General features: G+C 32.8%; 1 protein-coding gene and 1 long non-coding RNA gene across 5 annotated transcripts in view; one reads left to right on the top strand and one right to left on the bottom strand.

Annotated features, from left to right (window-relative positions):
• The window catches only part of LOC102802054 (guanine nucleotide exchange factor VAV3-like), a 100,032-nt gene extending 84,410 nt beyond the window's left edge, over positions 1-15,622 (bottom strand). For all 4 annotated transcript variants that reach the window (XM_085492510.1, XM_085492512.1, XM_085492513.1 and 1 more), the window contains exons 1-4: positions 15,401-15,622; positions 3,858-3,974; positions 1,441-1,496; positions 484-558 (exon numbers count right to left, since the gene is read on the bottom strand). In XM_085492510.1, the coding sequence (XP_085348636.1) occupies positions 484-558; positions 1,441-1,496; positions 3,858-3,974; positions 15,401-15,604 (452 nt within the window). In that variant the 5' untranslated portion in view covers positions 15,605-15,622. The remainder of the gene's footprint in view (positions 1-483; positions 559-1,440; positions 1,497-3,857; positions 3,975-15,400) is intronic.
• Positions 15,623-15,909: 287 nt separating this feature from the next.
• LOC144350032 (uncharacterized) lies at positions 15,910-19,011 on the top strand. Its single transcript, XR_013420139.2, has 2 exons — positions 15,910-16,091; positions 17,026-19,011. It is a non-coding gene; the product is annotated as an uncharacterized LOC144350032 (long non-coding RNA).
• The last annotated feature ends 5,694 nt before the right edge of the window (positions 19,012-24,705 follow it).

Genomic DNA, 24,705 nt, shown 5'->3' with positions numbered 1-24,705 from the left:
CATGAAAAGTTTGTTCAATATGTATTTTTACTAATCCAAAGTTCATAATTTGCTTAAAATTTACATCCTGTTAAAACACTTGTCCTTGTTAAGCATGTGACAGAATTTGAATAATGTCACTGACCTCTGATGATTGCATGAGCAATCCATTAAAATGAGTTATTATTATGAAAAAGATGTCTACTATTAGAAGAAACTGCAAAGAAGCACTCAGTTTGTACAAGATTCATCAACTTCGGCTACACGTCAGTTAAAACAATCAACATACTACTCACATGGATACTATACAAGTATTAATTTTTCACTGGTATTTAATTTCACAGTTTTGATATTTTGAGTATATTTACTAAGGTTTAAAATTACAATTTTCCAGCAAAACAATGGGTACTATTGTTTCGCATGAATTTATTAAATTAAGAGATCTCACTTATCAGCGAAAAACAAAACAAACAAAAAACAGTGAAATATAATAAAAACACTCACTCAGCTAATTCTTCTAGAGTTTTGTAAATATCTTCGTCAATAGCGTGTTGGTGACGATTTTCAGGAGGAAATGGTCTGTGAATACAACAGAGAATGTTACTGTTATTAATCAGTGTCAACCTACTGGTACAAAGAGATGTTCATTAAAGTGTTCATGGAAATGTACAAACAAGTTATGTCATGATTTGACAGAATCCATGTTGTTCTATTTGTCAACAAAACTGACATTTTGAATCAGAACCTGAAAAAAATACATCTTAGAAATAAAACAACATGTGTTGTAAAGTTTGAATGTACGTCAAGTCATGTCAGTGACTTGGCTTTGAAACACTTTTTGTTAACAAAAAGTGTCTGTCATTATGCATTTTAAGTGTACACAACAAATGTATGTATCAAATTTTAACAAAATCCATTTATACACAACTGAGATCTAGTTCCAAAATGGCAGAAATACTTGATTTTGATGAATTTTAGGCACAAAAATGTTTGCAATTCGGCCATCTAGAATAAGTTCGTGAAACGAATGGACAGACATATGTATCCTAAAATTTATGAATGTGATCGGTCCAGATTCGTCAAAATGCAGGTGGGAACACATAAACAGATGCAAGCATGGATAATAAATAATGATGAAAATATAAAATATGTAATATTTTGTAACCATGACAACCAAACTTTACTCCTTTATCCACTTCTCGATTTCAAACAACTTTCCATAACATAAAACATTTATCACACCAATGTATCAAGAGTTCAAGGACAAGAATACAAATGTAGATTGTATAACATCAGAAGAAGGCACATTTAATAGCTATTACTGAAGTTGGTTTAGTTCTAGACTGTACTGCTGATTCCTTTATGAGCAAAGACGAACCAATGATGTACATAGCGGTTTCACAAAACGGGGCGTGGCAGCTAAACACTGAGCGTCCATAATATGTAAATGTGAATTCTCACCTTGCTACTGACTTTGCAATAGATGTATGTGAAAGTTTTGATAATGTAGCAATCACCTATAAAAGACACAAAGAATCAGTGGATTAGCAAAGCAATATCAGAGGTCACATGAATGTATACAAAAAATTGTTGGGATTTTAACAAGATATCACATTTATGCATTGCACTAACTTAATTCATAACAATGTTGTAAGACATATTCAAGTTCACAAGTTCACAAAATGTTAGGATACAAGAAATGTAAAACAATATTGATGACAGACCCTCCATTAACTACCAGTAAGCTAAAAGTATTGGTGTGGTAATTCACTCAGTTTTATTGTTTCAGTATTTAGAAAGATGGTTTTCATTTCTTGCTACTGCAGATTAAAGACATACTGGCCAAAATAAAAACGTTAGTTTTGACTTTACGTTTGCAGTTCTAGAGTTCATTTCATGTGACCAATTTGGAATTAGGCATAGACATGAACATAGCATTACATTATTTTTAGTGCATTTTCTACTCCCCATTCCGCCACAAAAAATCATGTTCATAATGTGGGCAAAATATCTGAATATGTTTGCTTTGGTCACAGGCATCTTAAAAACAGCCTGTAGTCTGAACATAACAAAGTAAAATAAAGTTGGCATATTCAAGAAAAATAAAGTACAGATAAAAAAAATGTTACTGGTCACATACCCCCATGATTTTGAATGGTTGAACACTTATAGCTAAACTGCACAAATCTCAAAACATGATCAAATCCCAAATTTATTTTATTTTAAATTCTTTACATACATGTATACATAAAAAATGACACCAGAAACACAAACACTTATAAAACTAGGTCAGTCTTGAATGTGATATGTTGCTATGTAAGCACAGCACAGTCCTAATAAAGATAAAACTAACATTTTTTATAAGCTAAAAAGGAGAAATGTTTTCTTTTTCAGAGTTACAAACCACTTACTCCACATTAGTGGTCTTCAAAACTGGTTCAATATTAAAGGGCGAGATATATGGGTCTCAATTAAACAAAGATGGCGACTTTTATTGACTGCTGCGCAGACCAATGAGTACAAACTGAGATGTTACTGAGATTAAACTATTGTACTTTGTGTCCAGATCAAAACATGTACCTGCGATTTACATTAAAATAGCACATGGATTGGGGGAAAATCAATGATTATCAACACAAAAGTTGCACATGCACAGTGCGGTAACCACTTCATATTTGAGGAAGTCCTCTTAAACTTGAAATACCAATAAATATATAATATTATAAATCACATTCCATATAATTGCCAACAATCCTTAAAGAGTATATAATGAAAATAGGGAAGCAATGGCGAGAGATTGTAGGAACAAAAACAAATATCTTCCTTGCTTTAAAGAAGCTTCCCAATTCTCCTTAATTTTGAATATTAAAGTTTATTTTATATAAATTCATGCATGCCTGAGACCTGTGGCTGAATAATTGATTTTGATGCATTTTCACAGCGGCTAAAAGTCAGCCATGAATCAAACCATGATACAAATAATTATATAAGCATGTGTCCTATGACGTACAAAGCATAAATGCATTCTGCTGGTACAGAAATGTTACCAAATAATTACAGTAGAGATTTTAGCAGCAAACATGGCAGAAAACTGCATATTTAATCCCAGTAGAATAATTGATTATGTTGTATGTACAGTACAGTCTGCGCATAAATTAACATCTTAGCTGGCAATCAGCTGACTTGGCCTTTTCATGAAAACTTATAAATTTTAAAATGAGTGGGTGTAATTGTCATCAATAATTACAATACCGTATGGTATTTGCTTATGTTGCTGATATGATGTATAGCCAGGCTGGCAGATTACTTATAATTTTGAAACGTGACAGTTTTGAAAGCAAGCTGAGCAAACTTTAAGCCAGCTTTAAGGGCGGTGGTCGTTGTGCTGTGCATGTGCGACATTTGTGTTGATAAACATAGATTTTCCCACAATCCAATGCGCTTTTTTAAGTATGAGGTTTGACCTGGGGGCAACTTACACTAATTACCGCGGGTGACTCCAAAATACCTTTGACTTGCACTACATACACTGCTCATAGTGCTTCAAATAGGGATAATATTGTACATGTACCTCCACAGGAGATACTAGAACCAATACCAGATTTAACTTTTCTACCACCAATTTCCTCTTTTCATCACAAATTCACAAAATAGTCATGTTTATAGTCTGCAATTTCCTTTCCTTTAGACAAAAAGAGCTGTATTTTTAAATAAAAACTATAAATTGACTCAAATAATGTCTGTTAGCCCCAAAACTAGAGTTCATTTTAAACACATTGAAGAATATACGAAAAAAGTACAGAATAATTGGGGGGGGGGGGTAGATGTCTGGGGGTGAAAAGATTAAATTGAAAGTTCTATAATTTGTAGATACTTACTTTACCAAAATCTGAGACATCAAACAACTGGTATGGATCAAAAAGATCTTGTCTTCTCATGCAAAACTTGTCCATACATGTTTGGATGAATGTGCGGATGTTCTTGAGACACAAAAACTGAAAACATAATAAAAATTGTCAATGAGTAAATTAGGCATAAATTTCTATTTGATACAGTATATAAACCGTAGTGTTACAACTTATTGCTGAAATCTTCAACTGGATCTCTAATAGGCTATACAGATGGGCAGAATCTTTGTCTTAATTATTTTAATAACACAAAATATTTTAGATTTGTATTTTTTTTTTTAACTCAAAATACCATATTTTCTCAGCTGATGTATGTTTTGGTAGAATTTTATGTACACTAAACTTGCACGATTTCCCTATCTTTACTTGATTAGTACATGTATAAATTAATGCATGTGCTTCTAGTGTAGAGAAAATTGTGTATTTTTCCTTTCTTTATAATTTTCATTGTAGGTGGCATTGGATGCCATGGTTGTCTTGCTTTGAATTTTTCATGTGCAAATTCCAAATTCAAATGAAATCAAGAGAATTTCAAATTGTTTTCATATAACACTTGCACAAAGGTACATCATAATACCGGTAGGTTTGATTGCGCACCAGATTGTCTAAATAACATTTCTCAGCAAAAACAGGATTTTTTGAAAACCTACACAATTTGGAAGTGTACCAAATAGGAACGAGGAGATGTTTGTTTTCTGTTTCAGAGAATGTTCTGTGCATCCAGATCAACTTTTAACGCATGTATTCAAAAGCATTATTTAATAACATTAAGCATTGAAAATGAATCTTTTTGTGGTATTGAATTAGCTTGATACAAAGTACAACATTTTAAAATTATTGAGAAGCAACCTGGTTTTTTGACCTTTTACATTTTACAACGGTACTCGCACCAATTCCAATCAGATTTTTATTTATATAATTACATGTACAAAGTAGGTAACCTAATGTGTATTCTGTTATACACAAATCCAATTCAGGGCTCTCACCTAACATATCACCATACACAGGCATTTTAGTCGAACTACAAGGAAGTAGAAAAAAAAAATTCTTTGATCTATTCCTAACTTTACTTCCTTGTCTTTCTAAATGAACTGAAATATTTTTAGAATTGAATTCAACAAGTCATTGTCAATGACACGTCCCCGTTCCGTTCATATTTGAGTGACATATACATTCAAAGCAGATCATGACTGAAATGCACCTGCATATGTACAACACATTGTGCTAAATCTGAACAAAATCCATCCATGCATGACTGAGATCCGGTTCTGGAATTGTGAAAATACATGATTTTGATGCATTTTCGGCCTTAAAATGGCCATCATTCCGCTATTGTTAAGCAGATCATGAAACAAATGCACATATCTATTTGTGACATGATGTACCATGTGTGTGTGAAGTTTGAACTTGATCAATCCAGACATGTCTTGGATACGGATCCAGAACTGAATTCTTTAACAAAATGGCCGCCAGTCGGCCATTTCGAACTTGATCCGAAAAAAAAAAGACGTGCATCAAGGTCCTATTATGTTTAATGTATGTACCAAATTTGAACAAAATCCATCCATGCATAACTGAGATACGGGTCCGGAATGGTGAAAATGTGCGATTTCAATGCATTTTCGGCCTTAAAGCGGCCCCCATTTGGCTATCGTTAATGAGATCATGAAACAAATGCACATACATATTTGTGACATGATGTACCTTGTGTGTGTGAAGTTTGAACTTGATCAATCCAGACATGTCTCGGATACGGATCCAGAACTGAATTCTTTAAAACAAAATGGCCGCCAGTCGGCTATTTCGAACTTGATCCGAAAAAAAAAATGACATGCATCAAGGTCCTATTATGTTTAATGTATGTACCAAATTTGAATGAAATCCGTCCATGCATAACTGAGATCCGGGTCCGGAATGGTGAAAATGTGTGATTTCAATGCATTTTCGGCCTTAAAGCGGCCGCCATTTGGCTATCGTTAATGAGATCATGAAACAAATGCACATACATATTTGTGACATGATGTACCTTGTGTGTGTGAAGTTTGAACTTGATCAATCCAGACATGTCTCGGATACGGATCCAGAACTGAATTCTTTAAAACAAAATGGCCGCCAGTCGGCTATTTCGAACTTGATCCGAAAAAAAAAATGACATGCATCAAGGTCCTATTATGTTTAATGTATGTACCAAATTTGAATGAAATCCGTCCATGCATAACTGAGATCCGGGTCCGGAATGGTGAAAATGTGCGATTTCAATGCATTTTCGGCCTTAAAGCGGCCGCCATTTGGCTATCGTTAATGAGATCATGAAACAAATGCACATACATATTTGTGACATGATGTACCTTGTGTGTGTGAAGTTTGAACGCGATCAATCCAAGCATGTCTCAGATACGGATCCAGAACTGAATTCTTTAAAACAAAATGGCCGCCAGTCGGCCATTTCAAACCCGATCCAAAAAAAAAAATGACGTGCATCAAGGTCCTATTATGTTTAATGTATGTACCAAATTTGAACAAAATTCGTCCATGCATAACTGAGATCCGGGTCCGGAATGGTGAAAATGTGCGATTTTGATGCATTTTCGGCCTTAAAATGGCCGCTATTCGGCTATCGTTAATCGGATCATGAAAAAAATGCATGTGCATATGTCCCATATAATGTGTGATGTATGAGTGAAGTTTGAACTTAATCGGTCCATGCATGTTTGAGATACATGTGATCACGGACGCACGGACGGACGGACGCACACAGGGCAAAACATAAGTCCCTGTTTTCGGACTGCGTCCGAACGGGGACTAACAAAAGCCATCAGGTGAGAAGAAGCAAATAAAACACTTGACATATATTACAAGTCACATTATGGGTCGGAACACGGGTCAAGCAATGTATACGTGTGTATAAATCAATAAACAAACATTTTGATTTATGTATGTACTGTAAAATGACTAATTTTCACTGAGTTTAAAACGCTGATTTACCATTTCGGGCATGTTCAATGGATTTTAAATTCATGATTCTATGCTAAATTATACATATTCACTAGGTTTTAATTCAGCACATTTTCCAGCCAGCGAAATAAGCAAAATTGAAACCCAGTGAATTAATCCTTTTACAGTATATATCTGCATACAGACAATAGAGACAATCAACAAACATATGGATGTACATTTGCTCTATTAAAATCACATTAACAATATTGGCTCCAAATACATGTACATTGTAAACACCCAGAATCTCATCTCAAACTGATCTAACTTTTTTTAGGGAAAATTCACATGTGCATGTGTTCCGTTTCAAGATCATTAACATCAATGAGAGTAATGTGATTATAATACAATACTTGTTGATTCCAGACAAGGCTTTCTTAGATACAGTAAAGCAACTTTTATAACCTTGTATCAAGACATGCAATGAGGATCGCATTTCATGTGTCAATTGAACATGGTCTGACTTACCACTGAGTGTGATATATGTCTGAAAAGGTTTGAATGTGTTAAAAGGTGGTGGTCGTCATGCAGTGTTTTCTTGAATTTCATGTAAACAAACAATGTATTTTACATGCGTTGGGTACGTCACTACGAGTCCCATATTGAACAGGACACAGGGAGACGACCACTGCCATTAACTGAAATACACGCAAGTGATTTTATCAAAGGCAAAAAAAGGTAACACACAAAATGCAATTACGAAAAGACACAAGAAAAACACAAACGTAAATGAACACTTTATTTCACAGACATTTTTAGTACCGGGTTATTCAAGAAGTGTATGTCAGTTTTGTGATTTTGTGACCACCTCGTTATTAATAGAGTTCACATCATTCTTAAATACCCTTATCTTATAAATCCTTGATACAGTTTATGTTATCCACCCATGTGTGTATTATCAACATGGCACACCCTCTACAGTATAACTATTTAAAACACTTTTGAAGGATGTTTGAAAAAAAAAAAATAAAAAAAATAAACATTTTCATTTTTTGCAACTTCGGACAATAATGTTAGAAGATAAAAGCATTTTCTACAAATAAAAATTAATAAAGTTAATAAAATAGATTTGAAGTTTTAAATATTTGCACTAATACACATGTACATGAGCAATAGAACGTTTTTAACAGGAAATTACTACTGTGTCTACTTCCAAGGGTTTGTGACCGAGAGACTTGCCATGAAAATATTTATTAATATTTTTTATCATTTTGCAGAAATTAATAAAGTTATGATACATGTATGAGAAACTGAATCCTATAAGATAAAATATTTTTAAGATAAAATGCAGTTTCTTTAATTAAATTAAAATTATGTTCTACAAGCCTATATTTAAGTGGTGAGTGAGTATTAAATTGATATGTTCCAAAAATTACATGATAAACAACTATTTCTGACTACTGTAACATCATTTATTTTTACTATTTTGATGTATTTAGTATATTCACTGTGTTTTAATTTCACAAATTTGTCAAGGAAACAATGATTGTTATTTTACATGTTCATGTGGATTTAATTTTGCGGATTCTACTTATCAGCCAAAATAGCAAAATTATAACCCAATGAATAATTAATACATTTACAAGTATCAACATATTTTGCAAAATGAGTTTAGATAAATGTTTGAAGTGGAGAACTGGTGTGATGAAGGAATTAATTGCTTATTATAAAATAATTATTTTATTACTAATAAATCATTATCTGAATGTTGTTGAATTTCAACAATTCTTGCAATTAATATGCAAATGAGCGACTAATTGACACAAATTAAAGCCAGTCGATTTATATATAAACAAAAACAAAATTTTGCGAGGAAAATACTGGCTAAAAATTTAACAACAACATCATTATAAAATATAAATAGTAATTTATATTCATGTTTCTTAATTAATACTACTGCAGCAGTAAAAACTCAAAAATTGAAATATGGTCTAAAACTAATTAAGAACGAACATTATTGAGGGACAGTGTTAAGGAGGATGGAAGAAACAAAACATCACTCATGAATGATCACTTACATGCACACCATACATGGACGTTCTACCAGCATTGCAATACAATGCATATATCTATGCAGAACTTTGAGGGAAAAATACTGTGGTCAGTGTTACATGTATCAGATAAAATTAAGGTATTTGAGTTATTGAAACCACACAAAAGAAAGTTTATAACGAAGACAATGACAGACTTCATTTAATTATGATACAGGTAAGTTAAAATACACTGCTTGTTTAAACAAAATTTAAATACGTGTTATGCAATAACTCTGATGCTTTAAATACATCTTTATTAAAACAACAAATACAGTACATTAAATAGTGTATCTGTAAGTGCATGTATTTACATAAATAACTATCTATAGTCAAAATAAGTCATATTTTAAGCATACAATGTATTACAGATATGCTTTCCTTCTCAAATAGAGTACCGTATTTGCTCTATTTGAAGTACATCCAAAATAGAAGCACTTATAAACCAAAAATTGCATACACTGAGTCATTAAAATATGACCTATTTTGACTACTTTTTGGGCATAGACACCTCTGAATTAATTAAGCACATGTGCTACTATCTACTACTACTACTACTACTGCTACAAATGCAGCCACAAGATCTGCCTCAATAGAGATAACACCAAAGTAAACTTTATCTCAGCTTTCACAAAGTAAACCAGAATCAGTTTGTTCCAAGATTTTTAAACAAGACCTGTAGCCGATGGGGAATTGTATCCAAAAAAAAATTAAATTTTGACAGGAGAATAATATGGCCTGTCTGAGAATACTATGCACTGATGTGGATTTGCTGTCACCCAGCAGTCACATTCATAGCTACATGTAGGGAGTGGTACAACTGATAGAACAGCCTCAAGCCGACACTGACACTATTGCAAAATGAATAGCACAGTATAGGGAAATAAAGAAAGTGGAAAAGTACATGACTAGCCTCTGGCGCTGTCACGTAATCTGCAACAAGAAACTCAGACGTTGACCTTTGACAAATAAATTGTCCACCAACTAAGATAATGGCTGTCAACTGGAATATTAAATTGACAGCAATTACACAAGATGTAAGTGGAATCAAATTGCAATTGAAAATGTAATTTGAAATCAATCTTGCCATTCAACCTACTGTAAAAGGGGGTAATTATTCACTGGGTTTTAATTTTGCTTATTTCGGTGACTGGAAAATGCGCTAAATTAAAACCCACTGAATATGTAAAATTTAGCATAGAACGTACACATTATCGAAATGATAAAACTGAATTTAAAACCCACTGAATATGCCTAAAATGATAAATCAGCGAAATTTAAACCCAGTGAAAATTAGTCATTTAACAGTACAATTAAATTCATGTAGACAAGACAATATATATATCTGTTACTGATGTTCCATGTTTAAGTATCAATAAGAGATTTCATAGTTCGTTCACTCAACACATGTTTAAATTCATTTTCTAAATATTTATCTTTTCATTATCGCTTTGCTGTTCCATCAACTATACCTTTCTTAAAACTCGCCATTTTTTGTAGATTTTTTTTCTTTTTAAATTACAGCTACTAATAGACAATTTTCTATTCAATTTTTTCCCAATATAGACAGATTTCAACATGTAATGTTAATAAATGTAGAAATTTTGAATAAAATCAGCAAAGGCAGGCCTGAGAAACGGTTGATGACATGTTCAAAGGTCAATTTTTGTTTTTTACATAATTATACATGTACCCTGGTACGTCATTGTACATGAGACATTAATGGAAAACTTGAATTTGGCTGAAACTGTTTCACTTTCACCGAACAATAGCCACACACTTACATTTTCTGAATAAATTATCCATTAAAAAAAGCACTAAAGTTGAGTTTTGTCACGATTCACAAAATCTAACATTCATTTTTTTAAGTTTTTTTTTTATAAAATTTAAATCAACACATGTAGCCAATGGGAAATTTTGTTCATTTGATCCAATTATCCAAAAAATGAAGAATAATACATAAAATTAGGCAGTATGTTTCACGTTATTGGCAGTAATGTAATTATGGATTGTGTCTTTAGAATCATGACTCGTGTAAAGACGATGTGAAAACTGCCTGAGGGTCCACAGTCATCTTTAGTGCATTTTATTTCAAAAGGAAAATCGAGGACACTATTTTTCCCGCCTAAATTTGAGTGCAAATAGTTGATAGTATTTTCTTTAAAATTTTGACCCAAATAATAAGAAGACAATATTACTTATAAATTTGAAACAGCTTTGCTTAAAAATTTTTTATAGAAAGAGGCTGATGTAGTTTGGCAACGTGTACATCTGAGTTTAATGGAGGGTGGCACTTCCGACAATAGTACATAAGATCATACATTTTTTTCCAACAAAATTTGAGTGCAAATAGTCAATATTCTTTTGTATCTTCTTTAAAATACAATGAAGATTTTGACCCAAATAATTGGAAAACAACATCAAAATCAAAATTGATCAAAATCTTTTTTAGGAAGAAGCTGATGTTGAAACGAACTACATTTACATTTGTCTTCAATAACACAGAAAGATGAGTCCGAATTGAGTCATGAGTCACTGGTGGGTCGTCCCCGATCATCAGAGCCAGGCCCAATCCTGTCAGAGTTCAACCCAGAGGGTTTATTGGAACAGAACGAGTATACACGGCCATCTTTGCTGGCTCGAGCCGTAGGTTACTGATAAAATGCTGCTGTGTAAAGGCAGCAAATGAAAGATGTATTAAATCATTAGGCAATAAACTATGAATTTTTCTTCCCATGCTATATTATGAGATTTTGCATAGGAGTAGAACATGTACAAACAAGTTTCTATAGAAAGTATATCAGTGCAAAATTCACTGGTATACCTGGCCAATGGTTTATTGTTATATAACTATGACATTATAATGTGTGTGTACTTTGAAATGATAAACAATGCAACATAAGACACTAACAAATCATTCTAATACATGTAGTGTTGAAGTGTTCTGCACGCATGGCAAAGAATATGAACTAGAATTAATCTATTTAAACACATCATTTATTTTTATGTGTATTTTCTTTACCAATTAACTTGACACTGTCACAATCAACCTAGTTTCTGAAAAAATCAGTTAACAAACTACACTGTATGGCTGGCTACACAGGCATCGGCATCTTGTTCACGTTATTGATTTTGCTCAAGGGTAATATCCAGTAAATATCCCCAATTTGATTTCATTCCTTAAGAACTCTTTCCATGAATATTACTGGTTTTGTATTAATATCTGTTACTCATTGCTCAGGCCTGAATAAAACCACTTATTGACCCTAGTCATAGTATATATACATGTATATGCCGTTAGCATTGGTCACTCAGGCCTCCAGCTTGCAACCATTTTGGTCGCCATGGTGATTAATCAATGGAGATTAAAATAAATATGTGGGTCACCAATTGACAACCTGAACGAAATTTGACTAGTGACAAATTCTCTGTAAAACATAAAACAGACCATACAGCTCGTAATGGCCCAATCTACCCACAATTCAACACTTTGCACATATGCATTTCATTATCCACCATTTTCATTTTAACATCTTGCAGCAGAAAGATGCAATTCTGTCAGTGAATCAGAAGAGGATAATACAAGGGGCATCGCATCTGATGTTGAAAATGAAATTCAGCCTACTGCTGAATCTGGGTCATATGTTTTTATAAACCAGTATGCTTGAAAAAATGAGTTTTAACATACTGTACAATATTTTAGCTGGAATTAATTTTCGCTGAAAACAACTTTTTGGGCGTTTTGTATGGAATTTATTTTCACTGATTTTTGGTGAGTTGTATGTAAAATATAGGAAAAAAAGGTATATTCGGTATATATGCCTTCAGCGAAAATACTAATAGCAAAATTTTTTAAAGTATTTTACAATAATTAGTGTTTCCGTGTAGTTTTTTATGTATTAGTAAAACATAATAAATTATGGCAACAAACTATTTTGTACTTGTTTACTAAATTCTCCAGTTGGCCACCAACAATTAAAATGGTTCCCATGGCTACTAGGGCAAACAATAAACTTGCGACTGTCATACTGGATATTTTGAAAAATTACAACAAAAGTTTCAATGTGTCGATATACTGGCATAATATAATAAAAAATAATGTTTTTCTAAACATGCTGATAGGGTTTTATTTTAAGGGAGTGGCGAGTTCATAAAAGTATTAACCAAGCTATAAGTAAATTAAGCCACAAACCCCTCACTACTTCTACAATGTACATATTAACATGTACATATTAGTTACTTTGAAAAACGGAAAAACAATGCCAAGTGAATACCATATTTGCTTTGTTAGAGAAGCATCCCTAATAGAAACGCATATAAACTCAAAATTACATTTGTTGTATACTGGATCATTGAAGGGGAATCTTCCAAACCCAGGGATTGCACCTAAGAATCATCGGACACTATTGTTTATGTTGTTTACATTGTTAATCTATCTTTTGTTATCCATTGTAATTTTAAACCAGAAAGAAAATTTGTTGTGATATTAGGCTAAACTGGAGGTGCCCCTTTAAAATATGGCTTATTTTGACCATAGAATCATCACTGTCATTTATGTATATGCGCTAATATTCTTTATGGATTGGATACGACTTTTGTGACTCAAGATCTTGTGGCGAGAGTGCCCAAGCTTGCGAGGGTATGTAAGCTATACAAACGAGGGCACTTCCCATAGCGTTATGAGGCCGAGCAATACAAAGTATATGATAATAATAGAGCAAATACGTAATTTATATATACAAATACATGTACCATATTTGCTCCATTAGAAGTGCCTCTGTAATAAAAGTGCATATAAACTTAAAATTTCATTTATTGTATACTTTGCCATTGTGATAATATGTATTTTGAAGACAGAGCAAATATAGTACCTATACATACCAGTCATATTCAGTGACATCAAATTGATTAGTTCAATGATTAAAGTTGACATTAATTGATTAAACACCAAATAAACCAAATATTGAAAAGCGACATTAACCCTAATTTTGAAAATTCTGGCAAATATGATCGGTTCAATTATGATATTATCCAATCCTGATTATCTATTTTGGGTTCAGGGGAATTATTCAGTTTATAACAGCTCAACACAGTAAGGAAATGATTATGGAGATGGTCCTATTATTTATTATTGACCTTACCGGGTCAATGGTCAGGTAAAGGTTAACTAGACCAGGGAATATACAGAAACTATGGACAATTCTTTAATAAGTATTTTGAACTTTGCAGTGTGTACAGTGTTGTCTGATTAAGTACATGATTATTTGCCATAATCCATTGTATTGTAACAGTAACACAGCAGGGTGTCCAACAATGGTGACAACATTTATGTAAAAAAAAAAACGTTTGTGAACAATTTGCTATATACAGTGTGCTCTTGTACAAACTATTTCATCAAATCATTTGAAAATAGCTCAGGTGCACAACAACAATATTCATGATACAGTAGTCACGAGAACAGCAAAATTACATTTGTTCACTGCTGGAATGCAAAAACACTGATTTAATTAGCACATAGATAGGACAAAACAAAAACAAGCTATATTGTAAACAAGAGACAAGTCTGATGTAGGTGTAATAAATGATGGACTAAGAAATAAAACAATGAACAAATAAACATTTTCAATTAATGATATTCATTGTTTTGCGGGGACCAGCAAGTTTTTGTTATGACTGAAAATTAATTTAAAGATCCACCTTCTAATTTAGTTTACCCACAAGTATAATAGCCAAAAAGATTTTTTTATTGTATTCAACTCAAACAACTCATTCGACCAGGAAGAATAATAGTTTTACTACTTTTATCCCTACAAGAACAACGAAATGGGAAAGACTTCCTTTTGTAATAGTAAAATTAGCATAACAATTGCATCATTCTTCATTGGCTCTACAAGACAACTGATAGGCATGGGAAATACAAGTACACTGGTCAGCCACAGGTACTCTGAACATGAACGTAAGAACGTAACTTCAGAACACTCGTACATAACACATCACAGCAAGAAATAGTGTAGCACTTAGTTGTCCCAAACATACCTACCCGGAAGTTAGAGCAAAAAAAAAAAAAAAAAAAAAAAAAACTTATCATTAACAATCGACTCGTATCTAACTTCTCGGTGTATACTACAATAACGTAAACGGTTAATTTATTAATTAACGTGTCGTAGTTTATTTATTTGTTGACTAATTGTTGTTGTTGTTATTGTTTTTACAATCAGGCAGGTTTGTTGCGCAAACATCACAGGAAGTGACAGGCAGTGTTTTCTTGGGGCCCTATTTTCGCTAAGTTTGGGAGAGTTTTAGAAGGTGACACAAATTGACTATAACATTATGCCACCAAATATCTGTACGTCATACGAAACAAATTAATAAATGAGAGTGATACATAGTTGATGGCTCTTGAAAACGCTCCAATGATGAGGAAATTGTTAAACTTTTAAACCAGGAAATAAAGCGCAACAAAACTAGATAAGTGTACGTTCTACTAACCTGGGACATTTGTGGACGAAGGGCAATCTCCTTGAGGTCCACGGCATTTGGTAATAATCGGTTGGCGAGTTGGCATAATAATACTCCATCCCTCAATGTCTGTGCCAAGGTAAATGCTTCGGCGCCATATGTTGTTACCCGGTGGTTTGGAGGTATGACTTGGCATTCGATTAGCCAAGACGCACACAACTTCCATTCCTCCATCTTGTATTAGCTGCAAAACCTTACTACTTGTATATCCTCGTACCAGACTTCACCAAGCAAGGTCGATCATTCGCGGGGGCTGGTTAAAAATATCTACGTGCGAGGATAATATGTCGAAATCTGTATGAATAAAAAACTTGTCATCCAGACGACAGTGGTTATACTCAAATGCATCAATATATTTATCCCAACAAATTTTGTGACAATAATTTCACCTAACAATGTCTTTATACAGTTTTATATACATAACTATCTTTCCATATGAAATATAATTCTGAAATACAATCAATATACACATTGTGGGGCCGCGTAACACCACGCGCATGTGCAATGTTGTTGTTTGACGAGACTTGATTTGCTTTGCAACGCGGAAGTGAAGTATTTGGCCGTAAAAACAGTCGGTGCGTGGTGCGAGAAGGCGCGTTTTACAGTCAAGTCTGCTGACTATAAGTGAAGAACGTTATAACCAGGGAACCTGCAAACCTAGGTCCAGAATTATTTTTTTTAAGTTATAAACATTGTACAATACAGCGTTCACTCAATCACAGTCGGCTGGCATCGGTATCGCTGGGAGTATATCACATACACCCAGCGATACCAATGCCAGCTGACTGTGCATTCAATATCAAGATCATGCCTACAGTCACGCTGCCCACAGATGATCACCGATAAATGGGTCAGTGTAGGAGTTGCTATGAAGGGATGTGTATACACGATGGTAGTTTTAGCTTGTTATCTTTTCCTCTTCCAGGGTTCATCCAAAAATAGTTAATATTAATAAAATACTATTATTACAGGTTTTTAGTTTTATAAACTTCACTTTTATATCAATTGCCTGTCATTGTTCTCATTTTTTAATGCTTGTTTTAAATGGGTCACAAGCGTGTAAAATGCATTGTTCATATAATAATAATAATTTTATTCAACACGAAAATCTACTACAGAGAGTAATTTTATGGTTGTAAAACAAAAACAGAAATAATACTTCACGCAACTAATATCACAAATAGCACATTAAATACATATAATTATAGAACGAGGAAAAAACATCAACTAATGTTATTGTCAATTGTTATTGTTATCAGCAAAACTGAAATACAGTTCGCTCCACCAAATTTGAACATGTGCTTTGGTGCTTTGATAAATATTTGTATGATTAACATGGCAAAATTAATTATTATTGTTAATTGTTATTGTTATCAGCAAAACTGAAATACAGTTCGCTCCACCAAATTTGAACATGTGCTTTGGTGCTTTGATAAATATTTGTATGATTAACATGGCAAAATTAATTATTATTGTTAATTGTTATTGTTATCAGCAAAACTGAAATACAGTTCGCTCCACCAAATTTGAACATGTGCTTTGGTGCTTTGATAAATATTTGTATGATTAACATGGCAAAATTACTTTAATTTCAGATTTACTGGTGACCAGGAATACTGTGTGTTTGGTAGAACCTAGTATATACAGCAAACATCGAATAAATTAAGACAATGTAAATGAATAGAAGAAAGTTAGAAACTGACACAACACAGTTTATTAAAGAGCGATATGAGGACACTGCCTTGGTGATCTACAAAAAGCAGCAGCGTCAAGAGAGTGCATTGAGTGTGCAGTTCAAAACTGAAAATGCCCAAAGATATAGTCGTTACGGAAATGAAGCAATTATTGTTCATCAAGAAGGAAATACGCTTGTCAAGAAAGATCCTCAAGCCATCCAATCAGTGCTGTGTGTTGTTATGTAATATGTGAAACCGTCCAATCAGTGTTTGTGTTGTTATGTAATATGTGAAGCCGTCCAATCAGTTTCTGTGTTGTGGTTATGTGATAAGTGAAAATGTCCAATCAATGCTATGTTATAAGTGACACAGAATATATTTTTTTTAATCGTTCCAAACTGTTATGCTATGGTGTTACTACCAGGACACACTAATGATGTGTTCAACAAGATTCATTTCGTTTAAACTAATGAAACTGAAATATCATTCAAAAGTTTCTAGTTGGATTCAAATAAAATTAATGATGACCCTTCTTTTTTTATTGCACTTTGTTATGACACACATTCATTGATTAACTGTTTTGTTTTTGAAACACTTCTTACATGTTCTTCCTGGCACCTTGTCAGTGTCTCCAATAACAGTACTATAATTTTATAAAATATGACACTTGGGTCAACCATTTATTTTCCGAATTTTTAACAAATCTTCCAGCTATCTCGACCCCCCCCCCTCCCTCGAGAATATGGGGGCATGCATTGGTTAACATCTACATTAAAGATGAATACTTATGCAATGGGAATATTTGTGGATCTAAAGTGTACATGTATTATAACATTTTTTCCCAAGATGGGTATGCAACTAGCAAAATGTATTCAATGAAGATCTCATTTCTACTGTGATATGATCACAAAATTGTTGAATTTCTCAAAATGCAAAGAAACGAATCTGCAAAAAAAGAGTTAGTATTTCTCTCAGGTTTTTTTTTTTCACTTATTCATTTGTTCTCTATTTGCTCGTATGGAGCATATAGTACATTGGCTTTTTGAACAGGGTAATAACCTCGTTCATTTCTGTTTCTGGAATCAAACCCTATATAGGGTATATTTGCATCTATGATGGCATTGATCAGAAGGTCAATGACATGCACAGAATTCATGCAGAATGGGGTCTTCATTGCATACCAACGTACATGAATATCTAAGTTGCACACCTTTCTTTGGATGTACCTAATGTCCAAATATTGTTTCCAATTTTTTTTTTATTTATTATACATGTGTTTATATATATATATATATTAAGTAAATTTGTATTTTTTTTAAGATTGCACATGTGTGCTTGATACTCCTAGCCTCAGTCACGCAAGGACTTGAGGGACAGTGTCCTAGCTAACCTTAGAATTATTTATTGCAAGATTTTCTATGTAGTTGAAATCTGTGTGAATTTTAATCTTCATACTTGCTGCAGAAGTTTAGTGCAAATGCTATACCAAAAGAATCTTCCAACTTGGCTATCTTATGATGATGTCACTGCTGCTAGCTTTACAACACTCTCAAAATAACTGCTAGGCAATCACCACCCTTTATTGTACTGGCTATGGTACATTCTCTGCATATATTTTGTAATCCCTTAATCCCTATAAACCATAATCTGCTAGGTATTGTTTACATATTCATTCGGTATCAGAGATAATTTTAGCTCAGTATTAATTGAGTGAATTAAATTAATGAATTAGAAGGCACAAACCTCTGCCCATAGATGCAAAACTTATCTTTACTACCGGTAATACCTCTGCACAAGTGTGCCTAACAGGATTGTTTTTGTAGGAATTCCAAGTCAAAATTAAATCTCCTAAAATCAATGTCAGCTAGGTAGATGGTTTTCAATAAAAAATAAAATTGTATGTGATTATCGTGGTCCCTGATTTTCTGCTTTTTTTCATTTTCTTTATACTTATTTTGTTTATGAAATGTAAATTTTAATAATTACAAATTTCATGAATATAGTAAAATGTTTTTCAAGATTACTATATCTTTGTATATTTTTTTTGTTTCATCAATGACACACAAGTGAATTAGCAAAACCAGTTGCGTCACAGCAAATCTTTGTGCATCTGGCAGGCACACTGCTCTGCTCTGCTGTATTCGTTCATCATACATTTGTACTAGCATAAGCTATCCAGATCTCAATCAATCTTTTACTGGTATCCTTTCTGAAAATGCCATGAGAGGATTTAAGAAAATTTGTTAAGAGTCAATCAACGATTAATTAAGTAAACAATGACAAATCATTCCTGAAATTTGTGTTTCCATGGCAACGAGATCCTCATTTCTACCAACATTTAATGGTTTGGTCCTTGCATCAAAAGCATTGTCACCTGAAAATTTTGTGAATACCAGTACATTTTTTTTTGGAATTATAAATGTAAAAAATTCACAAAATTGTTGTTACCAACTATATCTGAATCTTTGAACAATCTAATTTTTTGAGTAATACTGTAAATGCATTAATTGGTCACTTGGTTTTAAATTTGCTATTTTTGCTGATAATTAAAATCTGCTACCGCTAAATTAAATTTACATGAACATTTAAAATAACAATAAAACTCATTGTTTCCTTGACAAGTTCGTGACAACAGTGAATATGCTTATAACATCAAAATAGTGAAAATAAATGGTTTTACAGTAAATGAGAGATCATTCATGGCAACTGTATTCACATCTGTACCAAATTCTAATTGATTGCATCAAAGACAGTATAGTATAATACCATACTGTCTATGTGTGCACTGTGTTCATGGTACCCCTTCTGATAATTTCATGAAAATCCATTATATTTTGATTTATAAATAAAAAAATCATTCTCAAAATTACTGTTTCTATGGCAACTATACCCATATCCATACCAAAATGTAATGGATTTGTGCTTGTATCAAACCCCCCTAGAAATTTTATGACAATCCAACAGAAAACATAATTTCCTTTGTGGAGGTAAAAAAAGCTTGTGTCTATTTCATCTCATCGCTCACTCACATGATTTTGCATCTACTCTGACATTGCATTATTGCTGTGACATTATTGAAATACCCAGGTAACTGATTCTCTGTTTAAGGTAGCGGGACTATTATTTGCATACTTGTTTTCATCTTCTAATTGTGACCAAATGACTACAAATAGACCCGGGAAAGTATATATTTTTAAAATCGCCAGACTTCAAGCTTTTCACAAGTGTATTTTGCATGCCCGTATCTGCATTCTACGACGCGTTACTCAATCAAAGGTGAAAAATTACTTTTTCTGTAAAAAAAATAATTACGCATTTATGCTGGCGGTAAGAAGTATTTTTTTCACTTTTCCTAGTTGTTCAATAGTCTGGTAAATTGAATGTGTCTGGTCAGTTTTATTCAAGTAACGCGTTTTAAAAAATAGTGTGCTGAATTTCAATTACTGTTTTAGTCGCATTGCCCCCAACTCAAACCACAACTCGTTGGTAAATAATCGATGAAATAGTTTGTCTGGACACATTCAATTTCCTCTCATTGTCACCTTAAAGCTGTGAAAATTTGGTGCTATTCCGACGACAATAAGTATACGTTATTTTTTGTTAAAGACCTTGTATTTTGAAAAACATAAACTCCTAGAAAACGTCCATGAAGTCACAGCAAAGATTTTCAAGCTTGTTTATCGGCACAATCAATTTGTTTTCCCATCAAGGTCTGTTTTAACATGTGTAGGGACATCCAAATGTGTAAGGCTATTGGAAACCAAAAAAAATAAAGGAATGGGATAGCTATATTTGGATAATTCGGCATATGAAAACACCAAAATCAATGATTTTTTTCAGTGGCTGTGTGACCTTGTGTCTGACACATTCATATGCAAATGACTAATCTGTGAAACAAACGGGGCGGAGACAAACCACTCAAATGTTTGGAAACACTCATTGTGTGTCAGATAGCTACTGATAACACATCCTAACATTGCTTTGTCTTGAGTTTATCTTTGAAACTTATAGGCACACAGATTAAACCTGTGTTGTTGATTTTAGAAAACACTACTGAGGCTGCCTTGCTTTCCTTCAGAAAATCTACATTTTAACCAACTTACATGACATTCTATGTTATGTTGACTTTATCATATGAAAGTTTATAGTGCATTTCATCAATTAATAAATAAATGTGAAAATCGTAATTTTCAACACAAATAATAGTCTCGCTACCTTAAGTGCAGTTGAAATACCTGCAATTAGTTTGTATCTTGTACAATAATTTTGTTACCATATTTGCTCTATTAAAAACATATCTTCAATAAAAGTGCATATGAACCCATAATTGCATTAATTGTACATTACTTAATTATTGAAAAATTTACTTAGTTTGACAACAGACATACCTCTGTTATCTATATTAGTACATGCGTTACTAATGCAGCAAATGTGGTACTTGCTAAGTTTTAAGTGATACTGTTAAAGACTTCTTTGCAATTGACTCAGATGGCTTCAATGTAATTTCCTCATGCCTAGTTCTCGATACTGTAAAATACTTTATTTTTACTTGGAATTAATTTTCGCTGAAGGAATAATTCAGTGAAAATAAAAAAGTCTTTTCAGTGAAAATTAATTCCAGCTAAAATAAAGTATTTCAGAGTAGCTCGTAAAACTACACAGTTGTCAGATATCTTGTATTTCCACTGATTCAAGTCGTAGTTATAATAGGTTTCTGCTACAGAAAGTTTCTATTGAAGTCTGGAAAATTTGAATTTTCACTTATATTTTATTTGTACAAGTACTACAATTTCTTTTGACACCCAGTCCCAAAATACATGTACCACCTTCCCCATCATCATCAACCAAATTCTTTACCTTAAGCAGTAATTGTTGAATTGTCTTTTTTTTTTAAACTTTACCCAAGGATATTGTCTTCCGAAACTCTCCAACCCACTCTCTTAATTCAGACATCACGAAGTCCACACACATATATTAGAGAACCTTGGCTACCATAACTGAGAAACATACAAGACTTAATTTATATTATCAATTTTACTTAAATTAAAGTGTTGTGCCATTTATTTCACCTCATAAGTTGTTTAATAATTTTTAGTGTTTTTGAATTATCATTGTTGAAAAAACTGCCCTTAGAGGGCGCTGTCACAAACTTGGAGACGCTGCAGTGCAACGTGGATTGTTAAATTGGCTTAATTGACTCCCGTGTGCGAAGCACAAAAAGGGAGTCTTTGCAGTTAGTGTGTCTGTATGTATGTGTGTGTTAGTGTGTCCGTCTGTTCAAGAACCATACATCAGTTTTTGATGAAACTTGGTGCATAGATGCTCTGGGCCAATGCGCAGATTTGATTAGGTTTTGGTAAAAATCCATGCATATTAATTACCTAATTTGCATGATAATTAGCTGATTTTAGCTGTTCAATGACTTTTCCACTGATATCTAAAGAACCACTCATTGGATTTTGATGAAACTTGGCACCAAACTAATGCACAGATTTGATTAGTTTTGGGTAAAAATCTGTGCAATATTAATTACCTAATTTGCATAATGATTAATCAATTTTCGGCTTTTCCACTGATATCTCAAGTACTAATCATCACATTTCAATAAAACTTGGTACATAGATGTCATAGGACACTGCACAAACCTGATAGTTTTTAGGATAATATCAGTATATATTAATTAGCTAATTTGCATAATTAATTAATTTTCAGCTTTTGATATTTCAAGTAGAAATCATCACATTTCAATGAAATTTGGTACATAGATGTCATAGGACACTGCACAAACCTGATAGTTTTTAGGGTAATATCAGTATATATTAATTAGCTAATTTGCATAATTAATTAATTTTCAGCTTTTGATATATCAAGTAGTAATCATCATATTTCAATGAGACTTGCTACATAGATCTTCTAGGATTATGCAGAGACCTGATTAGTTTTAATTGGATTTTAATTACCTAATTTGCATAATTAAATAATTTTCAGCTTTTGATATTTCAAGTAGTAATCATCACATTTCAATGAAATTTGGTACATAGATGTCATAGGACACTGCACAGACGTGATAGTTTTTAGGATAATATCAGTATATATTAATTAGCTAATTTGCATAATTAATTAATTTTCAGCTTTTGATATTTCAAGTATTAATCATCACATTTCAATGACACTTGGTACATAGATGTCATAGGACACTGCACAGACCTGATAGTTTTTAGGGTAATATGAGTACATATTAATTACCTAATTTGCATAATTAATTAATTTTCAGCTTTTGATATATCAAGTTGTAATCATCATATTTCAATGAGACTTGCTACATAGATCTTCTAGGATTATGCAGAGACCGGATTAGTTTTAATTGGATATTAATTACCTAATTTGCATAATGTTCCACTGATATATAAAGAACCACAAATTGGATTTTAATGAAACTTTTAAAGAGAACTATGCAGAAACCCAATAGTTTTTGGTAAATATTTATGCTTATTAATCTCCTAATTAACAATGATATCTCAATTACTGATCATCACATTTGAATAAAATTTGGGACATAAATGCTCTAGAACAATAGACAGGCCTGATTAATTTTGGGTTAAAATTTGTTCATATTAATTTTCTAATTAGCATAATAATTCATAATTTTGTTGTTCTGTTCATATTAGTTACCTGATTTACATAATTAGTTTTCAGCTTTTCCATCAATATCTCGTGTACAAGTAATTTTTAATGTGTCTTCAATACTCTCAGCACACGGGAGTTCTTTCTAAGCTTTCTTTGATTTTTCCATTGTTTGAACATTGTGTTATTAGTCCCCGGACGAAGTCCGAAAACAGGGACTATTAATTTGGGTTTGTTCTGTCCGTCCGTATGTCCAGAGCTATATCTCAGACACCAATTGACGGATTTCATTCAAACTTTACATGAAGACAATACATAATGTCTTGTATATGCACGTCAAGTTACTTTATGATCCGAGGAAAAATGGCCGACTGGCAGCCGTTTTGGATGTAAAATTTGCTATTTCTGATACCTACCGTGTCCGCAGCAGTTTCTCAGAGATGACTGGGCCGATTTGGATCAAAGTTGGTATGATGATCATACATATTGGGTTGTAGGTGCACATGATATTTTTTCCACGATTCGAACAAATATGGCTGACTGGTGGCCATGTTGTTTTTCATGATACCCATGCCTACTTTCCCATGAATGCAATGAACATTTCTGTTTAAATTTTGTACAAAGACAGTATACCAATAGATACATCAACATGAACATTATTTTTGTAATTTGATTCAATATGACTGCCCAATGTTCAATTCTCGTGTAAAAGCACTAAATCATAATTTTTTACAAATATTAATGGTTTCAATCTAATCTCAATGACTTCATCAGCATCAAATTGATATGTCAGATCACAAAATTTTGAACAGGGACTGTGTCATTAACAATGACTTGTCATTATTAGGATGTATAAAAACCCAATATGTCCCTTGAAGTAACAATTGGTACGAGTGTACATATAAACCCCAATTATTAATGGAACAAGCAAAGAAAAAAGCAGAGCTAATGTAAGATTGTGCTTTGGACTGATGT

This window comes from Saccoglossus kowalevskii, chromosome 17, assembly GCF_978046115.1.
Source record: "Saccoglossus kowalevskii chromosome 17, keSacKowa6.1, whole genome shotgun sequence".
In the NCBI taxonomy this organism is placed as follows: domain Eukaryota; kingdom Metazoa; phylum Hemichordata; class Enteropneusta; family Harrimaniidae; genus Saccoglossus; species Saccoglossus kowalevskii.
This window is presented reverse-complemented; position numbering and strand designations above follow the sequence as displayed.